The 21,429-nt window shown below is 46.3% G+C and overlaps 1 protein-coding gene across 1 annotated transcript in view; it reads left to right on the forward strand.

The window, feature by feature from the left end:
- The window catches only part of NOL6 (nucleolar protein 6), a 66,103-nt gene extending 47,076 nt beyond the window's left edge, over nucleotides 1-19,027 (forward strand). Inside the window, exons 22-26 of the mRNA XM_053408968.1 lie at nucleotides 673-797; nucleotides 3,206-3,295; nucleotides 8,916-9,116; nucleotides 16,207-16,308; nucleotides 18,561-19,027. Of these exons, the coding sequence (XP_053264943.1) occupies nucleotides 673-797; nucleotides 3,206-3,295; nucleotides 8,916-9,116; nucleotides 16,207-16,308; nucleotides 18,561-18,710 (668 nt within the window). The 3' untranslated portion in view covers nucleotides 18,711-19,027. The remainder of the gene's footprint in view (nucleotides 1-672; nucleotides 798-3,205; nucleotides 3,296-8,915; nucleotides 9,117-16,206; nucleotides 16,309-18,560) is intronic.
- The last annotated feature ends 2,402 nt before the right edge of the window (nucleotides 19,028-21,429 follow it).

Genomic DNA, 21,429 nt, shown 5'->3' on the forward strand with positions numbered 1-21,429 from the left:
GGAAGGAGTCTCTTTCTCTGTGTTGATCAGAGGCTCAGGAAACAGCATCACTGCATTTTGTCAGATTTGCAGATCCCGAGGCAGACAGGAGCAAAGGTTATCTCGTTCACCTCCTGACTCAGAGAAAGGATTGTCTACTCCCGGTGCTCCAGAGCCTGACCTCTGCATGCATGAAACCAGAAGCTCGGGCACCATTTTGCTAAAGAGGCCTGCGGTCCAAATATTTCCTTGTGAAACAACTCAACAGGATTAATCCTCGCTTTTCTAGGAGCTTATAATTGCCTGCCTGATCGGCAAGTCCTAGGCTCTGTGGTTTAACCCAGAGCGCCACCCTATGTGGTATATGTGACTGTAAAGTTTTAATCTGAAAAGCCGAATAAATACATTTATAAAAAAATAATAATAATCGTGATCTGGGAACACGAGGGACTGCCTAGTTTAGAATCTAGCCCCGTAATGTCTACACTGATGGGCAGCTGCGGCTTCCCAGGCAGGGGACATCCCTGACCAGCCCTACTTGAAGATGGCAGTGATTGAACCTGGGTCTTCCAGTGAGATGGGTCCTTCTTTTCTCTTGCCTCTTGCATCAAGTGTTGTAACAGGAGGGTACCAGAGAAACTTTGTCCACTTCCCCCTCGTTGCTGTCTGACGCCGTGATGTTTTTGCACCCAGATGCAGACTACGTGGAGATCAGGAACCATTTTGTGGCCACCCGGCCGCGCCTCCCCGTCATGTTCATCGCCACCCCCAGGGACCGCCAGGACTCGGTGTGGACCAAGGAGAAGCCTTCTGCGCAGGTGAGCCCAGCTGCAGCCTTCATCCCCTGGTTGGCCAGGTCAGACCTTTCCTTCTCTGCCTCTTCTGATCTGTCCTCTCTCATTGAAGCCTTTTCAACACTGCTAGAATTGAACACAGCAAAGGATGTTTGAGGTGGCGGTGCATGGGTTCTCCCCAGTCCTTTTTATCTGGGGGGGGGGCTGCAGGGGTATGCATACACTTAAACATTTTGTGAACCTAAGTTTGGCCTCATTGAGGGGGCAATATGAGTAAGAAAATGAGAGCAGCCCTAAACATTTTTTTTAGAAAAAAAGCACTGGTTCTCCCCTTCCTCATCTTTTTTTTTTATATACAGTGGTACCTTGGGTTACATACGCTTCAGGTTACGCACGCTTCAGGTTACACACTCCGCTAACCCAGAAATAGTACCTTGGGTTAAGAACTTTGCTTCAGGATGAGAACAGAAATTGTGCGGCGGCAGCAGCGGGAGGCCCCATTAGCTAAAGTGGTGCTTCAGGTTAAGAACAGTTTCAGGTTAAGAACGGACCTCCGGAATGAATTAAGTACTTAACCCAAGGTACCACTGTATACCGCATGTTTCACTCCATAAGACGCACCAGACCATAAGGTGCACCTAGTTTTGGGAGGAGGAAAACAAGAAAAAAAATATTCTGAATCCCAGAAACCAGAACAGCAAGAGGGATCTGGCTTCTGGGATAGCCTCTGGCTGTTCTGGCTTCTGGGATAGCTGCGCCAAGCCTCTTCAGGGCAGCGGGATGAAGGCTCCCCCTGCCCGAAGAGGCTGCGTGTGGCAGAAGCCAGGAGAGGCGCTTCGCTGAAGGGGCACTGCGCAGTTCTCCCTCTCTGCGCAGCGCCATTCGCTCCATAAGACACACTCACATTTCCCCTTACTTTTTAGGAGGAAAAAAGTGCGTCTTATGGAGTGAAAAATACAGTATCTAAATTTTTTATTTGTTTTTTAACTTATCATTTTCAACAATAATTAAACATACTTTTATATCTTATACAATTTTTTTACTTCCATCAATCACATCTGAATTTTCCCCCAATCTATTCATTTAATATACATTTCTAGGTTAGGCTGACTGGTGCAAGGTCACCCAGTGAGTTTCGTGACGGAGTGGAGATTTGAACCCTGGTCTCAAAGGTCCTAGTCTAGCCCAGTGGCTCCCAAGCTTTTTCAAGCCACTACCCCCTTGGTTCTATAAACTCACGCCCACTGCCCCCTACCGCACCCTATGAAAAAGCCTTTATTCATAATGGCACACCCCACTCAGGAAGGTAAAAGGTAAAGGGACCCCTGACCATTAGGTCCAGTCATGGCCGACTCTGGGGTTGCGGCGCTCATCTCGCTTTTCTGGCCGAGGGAGCCAGCGTTTGTCCACAGCTAGCTTCCGGGTCATGTGGCTAGCAGGACTAAGCAGCTTCTGGCGAACCAGAGCAGCGCACAGAAACACCGTTTACCTTCCCGCTGGAGTGGTACCTATTTATCTACTTGCACTTTGACGTGCTTTCGAACTGCTAGGTTGGCAGGAGCAGGGACCGAGCAACAGGAGCTTACCCCGTCGTGGGGATTCGAACCGCCGACCTTCTGATCGGCAAGCCCGAGGCTCTGTGGTTTAGACCACAGCGCCACCCACTTCCCAGTCAGGAAGGTTTCTTTGAAGTCTCTCAGCCCCACTCACCTCACAGAGTGTTTGTTGTGGGGGAGGAAGGGAAAGGAGAATGTTAGCCGCTTTGAGACTCCTTCAGGTAGTGATAAAGCGGGATATCAAATCCAAACGCTTCAACACAATAAAATTCAAAACAGTAGCAGTTGCACCTTCATTTGGAACCCAATGAAAACTCTTCAGTTAATTTAATTCAACTTTTTAAATATTATTGTTTTATTGAAAGAATTTCCATTTTACAGAAATAAAGCGGTACAGAGGAAAGGAGGGGGGAATGAATAAAGATGTCACACACACACACACACACAATGTAGTTTCTTTAATTCAACTCGATGATCCAGTGCTATCAGTTTTTCAGAGCCTGATGGTCATTTACACCTCCTGCACCTCCCTGCCGCCCCCTTACTTCTTGGCGCCCCTCTAGGTTATTTCCCGCCCCCCGCCACGGGACGGTGCACCCCACTTTGGGAACCCTGTTCTGACCTCTACACCGCACTGGGCCTCTCCTTTTGAGGAAGGGTCTGGAGGCAAAGGCACCACTTTGGGCCGGCTGCCTCCGAACGTCCTTTGCTCTCCTGCAGAATCGAGCCAGGCCTTGCAAAGGTGGTGGTGGTGGGGTCCTTCCAGATGCACTGGCCCTTGCCAAGTGCCCTCGTGTGCCCACCGTCGGCGCTGGCTGTGAACGGTTCTTAAAACCTCCCCTTCTCTTCTGCCTCTTCTTCTCCACCCCACACCAGGTCCTGCAGCGCCTCCTGGTTTTGGCTCTGGAATCTCTTCAGGTTTTGGAGAAGCAGCTCATGGACCCTCTGGGAAGCCAGGATGTGAAGGCAAGTTTATTTAGTCATTTATGCTATTTAATGAAAATAATAATAATAATTTATTATTTGTACCCCGTCTATCTGGCTGGGTCTCCCCAGCCACTCTGGGCGGCTTCCAACAAAGATTAAAAGTACATTAAAATGTCACACATTAAAAACTTCCCTGAACAGGGCTGCCTTCAGATGTCTTCTAAATGTCAGGTAGTTGTTTATCTCTTTGACATCTGGTGGGAGGGCGTTCCACAGGGCAGGTGCCACTACCGAGAAGGTCCTCTGCCTGGTTCCCTGTAGCTTTAAAACATTGTTGTTGTTGTTTAGTCGTTTAGTCGTGTCCGACTCTTCGTGACCCCATGGACCAGAGCACGCCAGGCACCTCTGTCCTCCACTACCTCCCGCAGTTTGGTCAGACTCATGTTTGTGGCTTCGAGAACACTATCCAACCATCTCATCCTCTGTCGCCCCCTTCTCCTTGTGCCCTCCATCTTTCCCAGCATCACTGTCTTCTCCAGGGAGTCTTCTCTTCTCATGAGGTGGCCAAAGTACTGGAGCCTCAGCTTCACGATCTGTCCTTCCAGTGAGCACTCAGGGCTGATTTCATTAAGAATGGATGCGTTTGATCTTCTTGCAGTCCATGGGACTCTCAAGAGTCTTCTCCAGCACCATAATTCAAAAGCATCAATTCTTCGGCGATCAGCCTTCTTTATGGTCCAGCTCTCACTTCCATACATCACTACTGGGAAAACCATGGCTTTAACTATACGGACCTTTATTGGCAAGGTGATGTCTCTACTTCTCAAGATGCTGTCTAGGCCTGTCATTGCCCTTCTCCCAAGAAGCAGGCGTCTTTTAATTTCGTGGCTGCTGTCACCATCTGCAGTGATCATGGAGCCCAAGAAAGTAAAATCTCTCACTGCCTCCATTTCTTCCCCTTCTATTTGCCAGGAGGTGATGGGACCAGTGGCCATGATCTTCGTTTTTTTGATGTTGAGCCTCAGACCATATTTTGCGCTCTCCTCTTTCACCCTCATTAAAAGGTTCTTTAATTCCTCCTCACTTTCTGCCTCACTTTCTGTTTAAAACATTAGACATTGTAAAACGTTAGACATAAAAAATTTCCTGATACAGGGTTGTCTTCAGATGTCTTCTAAAAGTCAGATACACTGAGGTACCACTGTAGTTATTTATTTCCTTGACATCTGATGAGAGGGCGTTCCATAGGGCAGGTGCCACTACCAAGAAGGCCCTCTGCCTGGTTCCCTGTAGCTTTGCTTCTCGCAGTGAGGGAACTGCCAGAAGGCCCTCGGCGCTGGACCGCAGTGTCCAGGCAGAACGATGGGGGTGGAGACGCTCCTTCAGGTATTGATTGGTATAACACTCTGTCTGTCTGTCTGTCTGTCTGTCTGTCTGTCTGTCTGTCTGTCTATCTATCCATGAAATCATAGAATTGGTTGTCTATTCCAACCCTCTGCAATGCAGTCAACAAAATAGCCTATTCAAAGCTGTTCTGTAGGCTTGTTGGCCAACCTGGACCTGTCAAGGAGTGACAGACTTGATTGGGAGGGGGTTGGCTAGTGAAGCAAGCGGCAGGAGGGGCTGATGACCCCCCTAATGTTCAGTGAAAATCCAGCCTCTTGTTGCTTGTCCATGAGATCTAGTCAGCAGAGAAGACGCCTTTGCCCTCTTCCATTCAGCCATTCAGGTTTCTGAACCCTCCCTCGTCCTTCTCTTTCCCACGGCAAACACACCCAATTCCTTCAACCTTTCCTCTTGGGACTTGATTTCCTCCTTTCGTTTCATTTTTTAAAGGTAAGTTTCTAGTCCTCGTGACAGAAGGTTTGTAAATGACTGAATAAGAGTCCCAGTAGAGGGCTTGGACGTGGGGCTTCAGTGCCTTTCAATAGCCGCTCCTGCTTCCCCGTCACTAACAAAACCGGTTTAAATGCACCAACTTTCGCAGAGTTTCCTGCATTGCCAGGGGGGTTGGACAAGATGACCTTTGGTGTCCCTAAAATTAATGAATGTTAGAAAAATGTGGAAATGAAGTTATATGGCTTTAGTAGAAATGTGATAAGGAACTAAGTATAATTAGATTATTAGAGTATTAAAGGAAAAAATAAGGTAAGAAATGTTAAGATAATTATAGGATAGAAAACAGAGGAAGATGGAAAGGAATTGCTGAAACAATTAATAGAAGTGGAATACAAAAAGGGAGATGTGAGGAGGTCGTTGAAATAAGTGAATGAAAGATAAGATATTGAAATTGTTTGGTGTGTTTTAAATTGTTTTTATTTTGTTAGTGTGTGTGAGTGTTATGTAGTGTTTTTATGTTATATTATGTAGTGTTTTTGTATTGTGCTGTATTGTTTATTTTGTTTTGTTTAAATTGTTGGAAAAGTAATAAATATTATTTTAAAAAAAATAGATGACCTTTGGTGTCCCTTCCAAATCTACGATTCTGTGTACCGTATTTTTCGCTCTATAGGACGCACCATAGGAGGGGGAGAATAGGGGGAAAAAATTCTCCCCCTCTCTGCTCAGCGCCCCTTCAGCAAAGCGGGAGGAGAAACAGAGCCCCTTCCATTTCTCTTCCCGCTTCACTGAAGGGGCGCTGCGCAGAGAGGGAAAACAGTGCAGCGCCTCTCCAGCGAAGCGAAGCCTGGAGAGCAAGAGTGATGGGTGTGCACCGACCCCTCTCGCTCTCCAGGCTTCAGCGAAAGCAATGTGAAGCCTCCGGAGCGCGGGGGGAGCTCTCCCTCTGTGCTTCGGAGGCTTCGCGTTGCTATCGCTGAAGCCAAGGAGCCTGCATTCGCTCCATAGGACGCACACACATTTCCCCTTCATTTTTAGAGGGGGAAATGTGCATCCTATAGAGCGAAAAATACGGTAATTACTCAAAACGATTTTAAAACTGCAGAATGAAATGTCACAAGTCATCATTCTCTTCATCTTTCATAGTTGATTCGGTTTCCAGAGGGGCAGCTGCATTAGTTAGTCTCTGTGACTGCTGCAAATCAAAGACCATTTGTGGCACCTTAAACAATTTTTTGTGGACTCGAGGCCACTCTGTCAGGTGCATCTTAGTTGACGGAGGCCGCGGAATAGAGTTTATCTTAGCTCTGCACTTCTGTGTCTTTTGTCATCAAATTTCAATTCGTCATTTTTGGGGGGAGAGAACAAAGAGTCGATTCAGATTCCACGCCCCCGCCCCCGGCTAAGTCTCTTCTGCTGTGTTGCCAGTTTGTTTTTGCAAAGCTCAGACGTGTCACCATAGCTGCCCCGAGTACTGCACTCATGATGCATGATATTGCGCACGATACGGTTGTTGTAGAGCTGGGCGTTTTTGGGAGGCCCGCGTGAGAGTGACAACCACTTCCTGAAGCTGCCATGCCGTTGCAGCACCTCTTCCAGAGCTCTCTGTTGTTCTTATCTTGCGGTTTGCGTTGCAAGCCTGCAAAAGTTGGTGCTGTGGGTTCCTCCTTGGCAGGGAGAAAGCTAGTGAGCAAACCCGAGAAACTCAACTCACGGTGATTCAGCATCTCTGCAGATGCAGAAGTGGAGCGCTGTGCTTGCATGACTTTCAGCTGCTGAGATCTGATATTTATATATATATATATATTTTCCAAAAGACCAGCTTACTGCAGACATGGCCAGCTTGAGGCCTGCAAGCCAGAGGAATCGCCCACAAGCCTCACAGCTTTATGTCCTCAGTAACCATAGTTTAGAGGTCCCGGGCCCTAAGGAAGTCAAACTATCCTCCACCAGGGCCAGGGCCTTTTCAGTGATGGCTCTGACCTGGTGGAATGCTCTGTCCCAGGAGACCAGGGCCCTGCAGGATTTAACCTCCTTCCGTCGGGCCTGTAAGACAGAGCTATTCCGCCTGGCCTTTAATTTGAATTCAGCCTGATCTTTTATTTCCTTTCTCTTCCCTCCCCCTCCCCTTTTATGAAGATCACCCGCTCTGAGACCCCACAGCTAATTCTCCCCTGGCCTCCTTGCTGGCCCAAGTAGGACCAATTCAGCCAGCTAGCCCTGGGGATTATCTAACTGATTTTTGAATTTTATTGTTATTCATGTTTTTTAGACTGTATTTTATGCTGCTTTTATAATTAAGTGTTTTAAAGTGTTTTAAATTTGTTATTAAGTGCCCTGAGCCCGGTTTTTGAACCAGGAAGGGCGGGGTACAAATAATAATTTATTATTATTATCATCATCATCATCATCTAGAGATTATCTTCAGTCACAGTGCTAGGCATCACAGCACCGAGATCGGATCTAAAGCAGGGACATTATCTTTAATTCATTCCCTAGTGCTGGGCAAGTTAACCGTGGTACCTTCTAATCTCTTGCAATGCCATGAAAAATAAACAAGCACCTGACTGTCGGCCACATGCAACCCAGTGAAGGTGCCCGGGCGCCAGGATGGCATCTGACGTCTCCACCATCTGGAGGTTCATGCTCGGGGAACCCAAAAGTCATCTGGTCCAAAAATGGCACCTAGGCATTCTGTTTTGGCGACTGTAGCCCTGGTTTAGGGAGGCATTTGGCACCTGGCTTATATATCTGTGTTTCCTTCTTTCTTTTTTAATACATTTTTATTAATTTTAAACATATTAACATTCATAAAGCAGAACTTCTCATCTTTTACAATATTTTTTTTCTGTCAACACCTCTGATGATTTTCCATACTTATCACTTATTATGCATTTCTTAATTTCATATTACCTTTAAATATCTTTAACTAATAATTCTCCTCATTATCTTTTTTTGGCAATATTTCTAATAATTCACCTTACAAAACTTCTTGCAAACCTACTAACGTAATTTGTTCATCACAATTGCTTTTCAAATAGCCTGTAAATTTACTCCAGTCTTCTGAGAATCTCTGGTCCCGCAGGTTTCGAATCCTTCCTGTTAGTTTATCTAATTCTGCATAGTCCATCAGTTTCATCCTCCATTCTTCTTTCGTCGGTAATTCTTCTTGCTTCCAGTTTTGTACCAATAGTATTCTTGCTGCAGTCATTGCATAGAAAAACAATTTACAACCCTTTCTACTTATATCATCTCCTACAATGCCAAGTAAAAATGCTTCTGGTTTCTTAATAAATATATATTTCAACATGTTTTTTTCATCTCATTGTAAATCATTTCCCAGACGTTTTTCACTTTTTTACATTCCCACCACATGTGATAAAATGTTCCTTCTTTTTCTTTACATTTCCAACATTTATTACTAACTTTATACATTTTAGCTAGTTTCACAGGCGTAATATACCATCTATACATCATTTTCACCACATTTACTTTTAGGGCATTGCATACAGTAAATTTTAACCCTTCTTTCCACAGTTTTTCCCAATCTTTTAACTGTATATTATACCCAAAATCTTTGGCCCAATGTATCATAACCGACTTTACCTATATATCTGAGTTTCTAACCCGGATTGCAGTTCAGGAATCACAGCTCAGTCCGTCACTCTTGCATTGCTAACCAATTGCTGTGGTTTCTGAGACCCTGGTTGGGCCTGGATGATGCTAGCTGGCAAAACTTCCTTCTCCCCCTCCTTTGGGACTCGGCTCCACATTTCCCTTGCCGCCGAGCCCCATTTTGATGTGGCTTCCCCCTTGGCAGATGGTCTTCCGCCCTCCTCTGGACTTCTACGACGTCCTCATCCACCTGAACCCCAAGCAGATCCCGAGGCACCTGGAGGCAGTGGACCGGCCGGCCAAGTCCTTCTTCCGGGGAACGTTGAAAAGCAGTGCGGCTGTCAAAACCTCAGCTTTCCCAGTGGTGGATTACGACCCGGCTCAGCTGTACCTCCGGGAGCTGCAGGTAAGCAGGAACTGGGGGAAAATAACGCAAGCATATGTTCCATGCTCACTGGAATCATACAAGGGAGCTGCACCAAATTGTTATACGTTTGCCAGGACTGAGTTCGTATCGGAAGCATAGCTGTCAAGCGTCCCTTATTTGGCGGGAAACTCCCTTATCCCAGCGCCGTGTCTCACTGCTGTTCCTTATTGATGATGTCCCTTAAATTTCCCGGGTTTCAAAGGAAGCAGCTCCTCTCCCTCCCTCCCTGCCGGCCAAGGAGGAGGGAGGCTCCAACTGTGTTGCTTGGCTGCGTTGCTCACCCAATAAGGAGTCTAAGAACAACTGGGGGCTGGACCTTGCATGCCTTGTGCTGATCAAATCGGCCGCATTGCCTGGGGACTCGCCTTTGCTCAGCGCTTCCCAGCGGAGAGGTGACGGTGATTTTCCTTGCTGCATCCCCTTTGCCGGGTTGCTGCGCTATGGGAACCACCACTTGAGGCTTTGTTTGGCTACTGGTTGACTAAAATCCCTTATTTTGGCTGCTGATCCTTTATTTTCGAGGCTGCTGGTCTCTTATTTTCAAATCTGTAAGTTGACAGCTATGATCAGAAGAGAGCGATCATACAAGCCTAGAGTTAGTAAGGGACAATGAGGATCATCTGGTCCAACCCTCCTGCAATGCAGAAATCTTTCACCCAGAGCAGAACTCGAACCCACCACCCTGTGATTTAGAGTCACATGCTCTACCGACTGAGCTATGTCTGGCCTGGAGTGCTTCTATATTCTGTTGGAAGCCGCCCAGAGTGGCTGGGGAAACCCAGCCAGATTATTATTATTATTATTATTATTATTATGTTTGGTGTGCCTGCTGGCCATCTCCTCCTGCAGGATACTCCATTATTTCTGAGATGGGAAGCTGTTTTAAATATTGTTTTTAATATTGTGTTTTGATGTTGCAACCTGTCTCTGCATCCATGACAGTTGGCTTTCCGTAGTAAGTGGAAGACTTTTGTTAATTGATTGATCGATTGCATTTATATCCAACCTTTTCAAGTTGATTTACATTGCTCTATTCCCCCCCTTTAATCCTCACAACGACAGCCCTGTGAGGGAGGCTCAGGGATGGTGACTGGCCTGAGGTCAGTTGTTGAGCCTTATGGCCGAGTGAGGATTCCAGCCAGATTCTAGTCCAATACTCTTAACACACTGTCTGTCAGTAGTGTGTGTGTATGTGTGTGTGTGTAGTGTTGGATTGACATTGTGGCAGAGCCGAACTTCACAGCTGCCTTGCGGAAAAGGATGCTTGCCTACCAATCTCAGCAGACCTCAATCTGCAGATCCAGCCAGGCAGTTCCTGTGTTCTTAGAATGGGTCTCCGTCCGCAGAGCAGTTGCAATATAAAAATTAGATAGCAGGGAGGTGTGGGTGGGTGTGAGCAAATGCCATCACATAAGGGGGTCTTCTTCCCTCTGCTGGAAGAAGGCACATGCCAATGGAACCGTTTACCTTCCCGCCGGAGCGGTACCTGTTTATCTACTTGCACTTTGACATGCTTTCGAACTGCTAGGTTGGCAGGATCAGGGACCGAGCAACGGGAGCTCACCCTGTCGCAGGGATTCAAACCACCGACCTTCTGATTGGCAAGTCCTAAGCTCTGTGGTTTAACCCACAGCGTCACCCACATCCAGCAGCCATCAGTAGCCCACTCCTCCACGAATGTGATTAATCCTCTTTTAAAGCCTTCCGAGCTGGTGGCCATGCCTGCCTGCTGTGGCAGTGAGTTCCGCAGTTTAACAGTTCAAAGATTTCCTTTGCTCTGCCCTGAATTTTCCAATGTGCAGTTTCGTTGGATGTCCACGGATTCTGCTGTCACAAGGCAGGGAGGAGAACTTAACCCTCTTCTTCTCGTGCCGTGCTGAGCTTTACAAGTCTCTATCTGCAGCAGAAACCTAGGCAGAAACTTATAAACGTAAGCAGCAGAGCTGCTAGCTCTCTCGGCCGGGACGTAGATTGCTTAATGCAGGCCGCAAAGTTGCCTCAGAGGTGTTGCCGCTGCAAACTCCAGGAAAATAAGATAAAAAAGGAGGGATTCGCTGTGCAAGCAAGCAACAGCTGCTTTTGGAGAACCCGGTGACACCCAGGCCGTTCCCAGACCCAGCCAATTCTTCGACAATCTCCTTGCAACAGAGCGAGAGAACAGGTTCTGTCCTGATCTGTGTCTCCGTTGACTCCTGGCAAAAGGGAAGTTTCCCAGGCAGCGCGTAACCCTTCCTTGTTATTATTATTTTTTAAAAGCATCTGGGTTTTGTTGCTTCAGCAGCTTCTGAATCACACTGCGGTTTTTAACAAGAAGGTTCAGAATCCTGGCAGGGCACAGAGCAAGATTCCTCCTGATGTTATTAGCACACACGGCTTCATTCAGCAAGCGTCCGTCATGAGAAAAGGCGGGGGCCCGATTAGCACCCCGTATATTCCTCTGTTAAAGCTATGGTTTAACCATATAGTTAAAGCTATGGTTTTCCCAGTCGTGATGTATGGAAGTGAGAGCTGGACCATCAAGAAGGCTGATTGCTGAAGAATTGATGCTTTTGAATTCTGGTGCTGGAGGAGACTCTTGAGAGTCCCATGGACTGCAAGAAGATCAAACCTATCCATTCTGAAGGAAATCAGCCCTGAGTGCTCACTGGAAGGACAGATCCTGAAGCTGAGGCTCCAATACTTTGGCCACATCATGAGAAGAGAAGACTCCATGGAAAAGACCCTGATATTGGGAAAGATGGAGGGCACAAGGAGAAGGGGACGACAGAGGACGAGATGGCGGGACAGTGTTCTCAAAGCTACTAACATGAGTTTGACCAAACTGTGGCAGGCAGTGGAAGACAGGAGTGCCTGGCATGCTCTGGTCCAGGGGGTCACAAAGAGCCGGACACAATAGATGACTAAACAACAACAACAAAACTGTTATGTACTGAGTTGAATAGGATCCAAAAGGCAGCATGAGTTTGACCAAACTGCGGGAGGCAGTGGAAGACAGGAGTGCCTGGCATGCTCTAGTCCATGAGGTCACGAAGAGTCGGACACGACTAAACGACTAAACAACAACTTATTCCTCTGTGCCCAGACATAAACCGTAATCTCTCAGGCTTATTAGTATAATAGCATCATCATCCGCGTTCGAGTTAATGCATTGAGGCAGAGGTTTTCAACCTGTGTGTCTCTGCAGCCGCCTCCTCTTTCTCCCTATTCATATCAGCCATCCTGCTGCACATCTGCAAATCTCTCTCTTGATCTTTCTTTCTCCATGATTCTGGCCTGAGTCCTGCTGCTGCTGCTGCTGCTACTCCCACTTATGTGCACTGTTGTTGTTGTTTAGTCGTTTAGTCGTGTCCGCCTCTTCTTGACCCCCTGGACCAGAGCACGCCAGGCACTCCTGTCTTCCACTGCCTCCCGCAGTTTGGTCAAACTCATGCTGGTAGCTTTGAGAACACTGTCCCACCATCTCGTCCTCTGTCGTCCCCTTCTCCTTGTGCCCTCCATCTTTCCCAACATCAGGGTCTTTTCCAGGGAGTCTTCTCTTCTTGGAGCCTCATCTTCAGGATCTGTCCTTCCAGTGAGCACTCAGGGCTGATTTCCTTCAGAATGGTATGTGCATTACATCCTGTAATTAAACCCCACAGGGGAGCCGCAAAAAATATGCAGTTGGTCAAAGGCACCATGGGCTCAAAAGAGTTGGAAAGCCACTGCAATGTGCAGTGGTTTCCGTTGCACCCGGTCAACTGTTTCAGTTGCGCAAACTTAAACCTGGCCTCCCTCGCCCTCTGCAGGGGCAGCCCAGGATCGCCTCCTCTTTATGGTTAATCTGTGGAACTCACTCCCACAGGAGGCATGGGTTTTCAGTTTTCCCTTGAGGTGCCTGGGTGGCCACTGTGAGAGCAGGATGATGGACTAAATGGGGCATGGGCCTGATCCGGCTGTTCTTATTTTCTTATGCACGTGCATAGGCTGAGTTATTATCAGGTCATGTGAGGTTAGTGGCTGAGCCAACGACCGTGCAGACTTAATATAGTATTAATTAGTTATTAATATATATTTATATATTAATAGCTTGCTGCATACAAATAAAATTATTTCTATACCAATGTTGCATTACACACACACAATTTACAGCAATAAAAACATAAACCCATACAATAAAACCATTACAAAATTAAATAGCAGGCATTAGTTCATCACCGTGGAAGAGTGTATTCTTAATTGCCCTCATAGGCTTGGCAGAACAGAAACCGTTTCAGCAGGCATTTGTAGAGCTGGCACAGAAGGAATCTCTAGTGGCAGGGAGTTCCATGGGACTAGGATGGTGGTGCTAAAGGCTCGGTTTCCTGGTATCAAACGAACCTCGCCAACTCTGGGAACGATTTATTAATGAAAAGAAAAACTGGACCCAGAGGAGGGGTTTGATGGAAGTGAGATTTTGACACGACTGCAGTGGTATACTTTGAGGGTAGAGCTTAATAATAATAATAATAATAATAATAATAAATTTTATTTATACCCCACCCTCCCCATCCAGAGCTGGGCTCAGGGTGGCTAACATCAGTAAAATTACAATAAAAACGTAATAGGGGGGGGGGAGGAAAAAACAATTTAAAATACAGGTTAAAATGCAATTTCAGTTCCCCCTTCTTGTCCTTGTCCAGCACTAAAACTGCTAGCGCATTCGCAAAGCTAAGCAGGGTCCGGTATGGTTTCAAATTGGAAGGGGGACGGTGTGTTGAGATCCCTGCTTTGCAGGGGGTTGGACTAGATGTTCCTTAGAGAGGGTGTCCCTTCCAAGTGCAGTTCTATGATTCTGTGAGTGAACGTTACCCATTCATTTATGGAAGGAGGGTTATGGCAGCTTTCTCCAACCTGCTGCCATCCAAATGTTTTGCGTTACAATTCCCACAAGCCCCAGCCTGCACAACTGATGGGAGCTGAAATCCAAAACATCTGGGGTGGGTTGGGGGAAATCTCCGTCACAGTCTCTGAGCCCCTTGGGTGCGTTATGTGCAGCAAGCTAATCTAGAAATCTGTTTCCCGCCTGCGTTGCGAAACAGGCAAGCAGTTTGCAGAGTCAGTTTACCGGCTATTTTCCAGGTTGTGACACAAGAGGGGCTCTCTGCGTGGCCATGGGACATCAGGGACTGCGCTGAGCTGCTTAGGAAAAGCTACGGGTCTCTCTTCCTCTCCTCTTAAAACAAATAGAGAATTCAACAGGAGCTCAGCTTTATTTTGTCCATGCAATGATGCATTAGCTTTATGTCAGGGTTGATCTTTTTTATATATATATAATAATTTTTATTAATTTTAATATATTAAGTGTCATACATACCACAAAACTTCACATCTTATACAATCTTTTTGGACTTCCATCAGCACCTCTGATGATCCACCATTCTTATTATTTCTTCTGCATTTCTTAAATTCATATTACCTTTAATCGTCTTAATTAACAATCCTCCTCTTTATCCATTTTTGCAATAATTCAAATAATTCACCTCGCAAAATTTCTTGCAAACCTACAAACGTAATCTGATCGTCACAATTGCTTTTCAAATATTCCGTAAATTTACACCAGTCTTCTGTGAATCTCTTATGTCAGGGTAGGTCTTAACAGAGATAAAGATTGACCCGTGTGTGACCTTGATGGGCGTTGGGCAGATATATGGGTAGGTGATGTTGGGGCTTTGCTCAGTTCTAAACAGTTTTAGAGTCATTTGTTTATTTGCAACGGCTGATGGGGCAAGACGTGCCCAGCTTAAGTCTTACGTGAATTCATTTCCCCTTATAGGAATGTATTGGCAAGCTTCACCCAATCTCCATCTGTCAGTCTGACCCTCCTCTCAGTTTTCTCCCTAGCCAAAATGCGACAAAGAAGCCTAATTCAGGCTGCTCAGTCTCCCCCTGGGGCAGAAACGCATTCCTCTGCCGTGTCTCACAACAACCATCGCCTTTGAGCGCCTTATTTTTTGAGTTTCTGTGCAATCTGCATATCAGAGACCAGGTGTTAACTTGCAAATGCCAGAGATAATCAACATACCTAAGATCTGGAATAAATCACATAAACAACTTTTTATTTCTTCTTGGTTAAACCCAACCTGGTCATATCACAGGAACGAATAACATTACATAACATAACCTAAAATGGTCAACATAACCTAATGGTCAACATAAAATGGTCAACATAACCTAAAATGGTCATTACATAACCTAAAATGGTCACAGGTCTGGAAATGATGCCTTCTGAGGAACAGCTAAGGGAGCTGGGCATGTTTAGCCTGGAGAAGAGGAGGTTAAGGGGTGATATGATAGCCATGTTCAAATATATAAAAGGATGTCACATAGAGGAGGGAGAAAGGTTGTTTTCTGCTGCTCCAGAGAAGCGGACACGGAGCAATGGATCCAAACTACAAGAAAGAAGATTCCACCTAAACATTAGGAAGAACTTCCTGACAGTAAGAGCTGTTGGACAGTGGAATTTGCTGCCAAGGAGTGTGGTGGAGTCTCCTTCTTTGGAGGTCTTTAAGCAGAGGCTTGACAACCATATGTCAGGAGTGCTCTGATGGTGTTTCCTGCTTGGCAGGGGGTTGGACTCGATGGCCCTTGTGGTCTCTTCCAGCTCTATGATTCTATGATTCTAAAATGCGGCGAGGTGGAATGGCTTTGAGGACATCACATCTGCATTGAGAATAATAATAATAATAATAATAATAATAATAATAATTTTTTAAAAAAATATTTATATCCCGCCCTCCCCAGCTGAAGCTGGGCTCAGAGCGGCTAACAACAGTAAAACGATAAAACATTCTAAAAACCCCTGGGAATAATTGGAACCAGTGACGCTTAGCTCAAGTTTTAAATTCGTTGCTTTCAGAGTCCTCTTTCTACACCTTATCGTAGTTTTAAATTGTTCAGTTTGTGACATAAACATTCGTGATACGTTCTAACCGTGCAATTTTTGCAGAAGTGTTCGCTTGGCACCTCTGTATCAATGCAAGTTTAGATCGATGTTGTCCTTCCAAAACCGTCAGATTAACCCTGGTCTCTTCTAAACTTCTCTCCTTTGCAGGAGGCCTTCAGTGACCTGGCGATGTTTTTCTACGACAAGCATGGAGGAGAGGTGGTGGGAGTCCTCTGGAAGCCTTCGGCCTTCGAGCCACAGCCTTTCAAGGTGAGGCGGTCTGAACCCTGGGATTTGGACTGTGTGTATTTTTGTAACCTGGGTTCTGGGTCGCAGTTGCACAGGGTGCAAGGCACTGGGTAGCAAATAGAGGTGGCGAGAGAGCGTTCTGCCTGCCAGAATGCTTAGGTAAAGGTAAAGGGACCCCTGACCATTAGGTTCAGTCGTGGCTGACTCTGGGGTTGCTGCGCTCATCTCGCTTTACTGGCGGAGGGAGCCGGCGTACAGCTTCTGGGTCATGTGGCCAGCATGACTAAGCCGCTTCTGGCGAACCAGAGCAGCGCACGGAAACGCCGTTTACCTTCCCGCTGGAGCGGTACCTATTTATCTACTTGCACTTTGACGTGCTTTTGAACTGCTAGGTTGGCAGGAGCAGGGACCTAGCAATGGGAGCTCACCCCGTCGCAGGGATTCGAACCGCCGACCTTCTAATAGGCAAGTCCTAGGCTCTGTGGTTTAACCCACAGCACCACCCGCGTCCCAGAATGCTTAGAGCTGATGTTAAGTGACACAGGCAGGGATGGCTCAGGGAGAGGCTTGCAGAGAAAGGGGATATCTTGGCCGATGAGCGAGGGGCTGCTGTTTCAGCCAGCGACATGGCGAAAGGTGCAGATACCTTTTGGGTTGGAGGGGAGAAAGGGTGTAAGAGGGGGATAGATGAGGAGCAAGCTGGAAGATCGAGAGAGCAGGTGCGAAAGAAGATGAGGAAAGAAAGGCCAGAGCTGATTGATGAAGGGCTTGGCAGTGAGCTCACATAAGAAGCCACTTTGGAAGTGCAAGATGTATGGTAGCTGGAGGGAAAGGTGACTTGAGCAGAGGGTGGGGAACTGCTGGCTTTCAGCCAAAGGATAAATAAATCTACATGGCTGCTGCTTTGGAACTGCAACTGCTCATGTGGATAAAAGAGTCTGAGGGTGTTGGAATTTGCGTGGCTTGGCATGCCCAACTGGTTGCAGAACAGAGCCTCTAGCATGGAATCTGATGGAGCCGGCCAAATAATCAAGCATCCTTTCCCCACCCCCACTCCAACACCACCATCCTTTTTTTACTAGCAAAGTTCCTAGTCCTCATGGTGGCAGGTGCACCACACTGGCTGCCCCTGTGCTATTGTGTATGTATTTTGTGCATCAGCATAGCTGCCAACTTTCCCCTTTTTTTAAGGGACATTCCCTTATTCCGAATAGGATTCCTCTCAAGAAAAGGGAAAAGTTGATACCCTGTTTCCCCAAAAGTAAGACATCCCCCCCCCAAAAAAGTCCTACTTCCAGTTTTGCCTCTCGCTGTAATATAAGGCCTCCCCCGAATATAAGACCTCCCCGATAATAAGGCCACCCCGGAATATAAGGCCCCCGAAGCTACCGTAAGGCATTGTACCGCATACAGGTAATAAATTTCCTTTTTTTCTTTTTGTTCAACAATAAATGTGTACCGTATTCTTCTTCATGGAAAAAATAAGACATCCCCTGAAAATAAGACCTAGCGCATCTGTGGAAGCAAAAATTAATATAAGACACTGTCTTATTTTTGGGGAAACAGGGTAGCTATGTGCATCAGCTAGGGTGCTGTTGGCAGACAGATTCTGCTCAAATGGCTCAGACCAGCTTTCAGTTTCAGAGGCTAGCAAGGCCTAGGGAGCAGGGCTCAATTCAAGCATCATGCCAAACCATGGTTAAAGGAGAAACTTGAGTACGGTTTAGCAAACCATATCGCTTAGCAAAGGTTTCTTCCTCACTCTTCCAGAGTAACTGGAAAGTTTTAGGACAGTTTTCCCGCTAAAGCAACAGATTATTTATTGCAAAGCATAGAATCTATACCAGTAAGATAGAAACAGTATCAGACCATCTTAAATTGGCCAGATAAGTAAAAAAGGGTATTTTTTTACTTAACCTTTACAACCTTGGCATTGTAAAGGTAAAGGTCAGCTCTGTGCAAGTTGGTTTGGGGAAGAAATTGCAAATACTGAGTGTCACCACTGAAAAGGTGGTGGTTTGTGCTAACCAAGGTTTGTTGCGGTACCTAAATGGGAAAACCACACTCTCTGCACCTCTGGAGGCTCTTGTAGCACAGAAGTAGAAATGCTGAGCAGATGGACAATGAAACCAGACAGGCGAGGTGCAAACCGTGGTTTGCCCACCTGTTCAGAACCTCAGTTCAGATTTTGGGTTCTAAACCCAGTTTTGGTACAATGTTTGGGTTGAACCACCGCCTGAACTCACTTATTATATCTGTTCTTTCCATCACAGGCGCTGAGCATGAAAGGAAGAATGATGTCTTCCCTCGCCCCTGAGCCTCTGACAGTTCCCAATGTGGAGGCCATTTTGGAAGACTTCAAGATTTTGGGAGAAGGATTGGTCAAGTCAGTAGAGGCCCGTACAGAGAAATGGTCCATTTAGAACCTTTTGGAACTTTGTGCTGCATGTATAAAGTGTTGCCCAGGGTGTGTTGTCACCCATAACTTTTTCCACTTAGAACTGTCTTATAAGAAAGGTATTTTTATTACATACAAACTTCTCTCGATCCTATTTCCTCCTGTAGACTCAGCCAGTTAAGAGAAACTTGACCTCCCTGATAAAGGACTCTTGCTATTGTAGAAACTCTTATTAAATCCTCCTTCCGCCACCTTTCGAGGCCAAGGAAATAATTGGAACATTTCCCTTTATTCGTCCAGTGGAATTCTAATTAAAACATCACACCCTCTTAAAACCGCCAAGGTGTGAAGTGCTGTTTTTTCCTCCAAAGCTTATTTTACTCTTGACTTAGCACATACAGAACTCACTATGGGAGTGTTTTCTCTCCCAGGCATTAAATTGATTCAGGATGCTTATATCTTAGAATCATAGAATTGGAAGGGTATCCAACGGTCATCTAGGCCAACCCCCTGAAGTACAGGCTTCACAGCTGAAGAATCTCTGAAAGCTTGCTCCCATTTTCCATGTCAGAGCCCTTTAGCCTGCAGAAATCATCATCATCTATTTATACCCCGCCCTCCCCAGCCAAAACCGAGCTCAGGGCGCTAACACCAAATATAAAACAATTGATTGAAATACAACTTAAAAACAAAATTAAAATACGACATTAAAATGCAGCCTCATTTCAGTAGAAACTCAAATCAAAAACTTTTTTGGGGATGAAAACGTCCAGTCTTCACCAAGGCCAACTATCCAGACTGGTCCTACGTGGGCCAGAAAAAAGCCAGGGAAGTCCCCAAATAGGAGTTCCATCACAGAAGGAGAAAGGAAAAAGGAAAGAGGGGAAGGGGATCAAGTTGATTCCAAGCCAAAGGCCAGGTGGAACAACTCTGTCTTACAGGCCCTGCAGAAAGAAATCAGATCCTGCAGGGCCCTGGTCTCATGAGACAGAGCGTTCCACCAGGCCGGGGCCAGTGTTCAAAAGGCCCTGGCTCTGGTTGAGGCTAATCTGACTTCCTTAGGGCCCGGGACCTCTAGGGTGTTGCTATTTATGGACCTTAAGGTCCTCCGTGGGGCATACCGGGAGAGGTGGTCCCGTAGGTACGAGGTGCAAATGCACTTGTACTCATTTTTGCAAAGTTTGTTTTGCCTTCTTCATTCTGATTTTCCTAGCTATGGTGGGGGTCAGCCACCTCTGCAAGCCCTCCTGAACTCCCTCCTGTTATCTCTCCACCTTGAAAGCCGTATCCACAGCCCTAAGGACTAGAAACCTGTCTCCCACTTTTAAAATAGACAGAGGCTTTCAAGATGCAGAATGTTGTGCTGCTGTTAATTCATTTAAAAAACCAAAAACAAAACCCCAAGCTCTAGTTAGGAGCCACAGCACACTCATATTGCAGCCTTGTGGTTGATATTTTTGCAACATCAGTTGTGACATCAGTTAATGCTTTGCGGTTCCACCACTGCGTTCATAGAAGATGAGTAGAAATGAGGAACGCTCAAGGGAGTTGGCTATGCTTAGCCTGGAAAAGAGAAGACGGAGTCGTCTCCAAATATCTTAAGGGCTGTCACACAGAAGATGGGGCAAGCATGTTTTCTCCTGCTCCAGGGGCTAGGACCCAAACCGATGGATTAAAGTCACAAGGAAGGAGATTCTGATTAAGCATCAGGAAGAACTTTCAGAGCTGTTCAACGGTAGAACATCAGCAATGTCTAGGCAACACGACGACCATGTACATACGCAATAGACAATCTTTATAGAACTCCTTCAAACCATAACAAGTACAAAATGAAATCTTTAGTCTCAAAGTCTCTGGAAATCTTTAAATGAAGCGAGGTGCCAGACTTTGTACGATGACAGACAAGCTGTGAAGCTTTGTGTATTCAGCAAATACGATGTCCAACACTGAACAGTGATTCCGGATATTGACTACTGTTTCGTAGAATTCTTCGTCAGCGTGGTGGGAGGATATAGAATTGTTTCATAAACCCATCTTGCTGACACAGGTCCGTATAGTTAAAGCCATGGTTTTCCCTGTAGTGACGTATGGAAGTGAGAGCTGGACCATAAAGAAGGCTGATCGCCGAAGAATTGATGCTTTTGAACTATGGTGCTGGAGGAGACTCTTGAGAGTCCCATGGACTGCAAGAAGATCCAACCTATCCATTCTGAAGGAAATCAGCCCTGAGTGCTCACTGGAAGGACAGATCCTGAAGCAGAGGCTCCAAGACTATGGCTACCTCATGAGAAGAGAAGACTCCCTGGAAAAGACCCTGATGTTGGCAAAGATGGAGGGCACAAGGAGAAGGGGACGACAGAGGACAAGATGGTGGGACAGTGTTCTTGAAGCTACCAGCATGAGTTTGACCAAACTGTGGGAGGCAGTGGAAGACAGGAGAGCCTGGCGTGCTCTGGTCCAGGGGGTCACGAAGAGTTTAAAAGTTGGATTGCCATTTATCATGGATACTTTAGTTGTGATTCCTGCATTTTGAGGGTTGGCCTAGATGACCCTTGGGGATCCATTTCAACTCTTGTCCCTGTGGGTCTCTAGAGGATTCTCCCAGGTCTTACTGCTGTCTTCTCTTCCCTTTTCACCCATCCACCCACCTTGCCACGCAAAGCCTCCCTACAGCCCATTTGCCCCAGTCTAGTTGCCCTGCCCTCAGTTATTTTGGCAAGGCAGGGGTGGAGAAGCTTTCTTAA

The sequence above is a fragment of the Podarcis raffonei genome, chromosome 11 (assembly GCF_027172205.1).
Source record: "Podarcis raffonei isolate rPodRaf1 chromosome 11, rPodRaf1.pri, whole genome shotgun sequence".
Taxonomy (NCBI): Eukaryota; Metazoa; Chordata; class Lepidosauria; order Squamata; family Lacertidae; genus Podarcis; species Podarcis raffonei.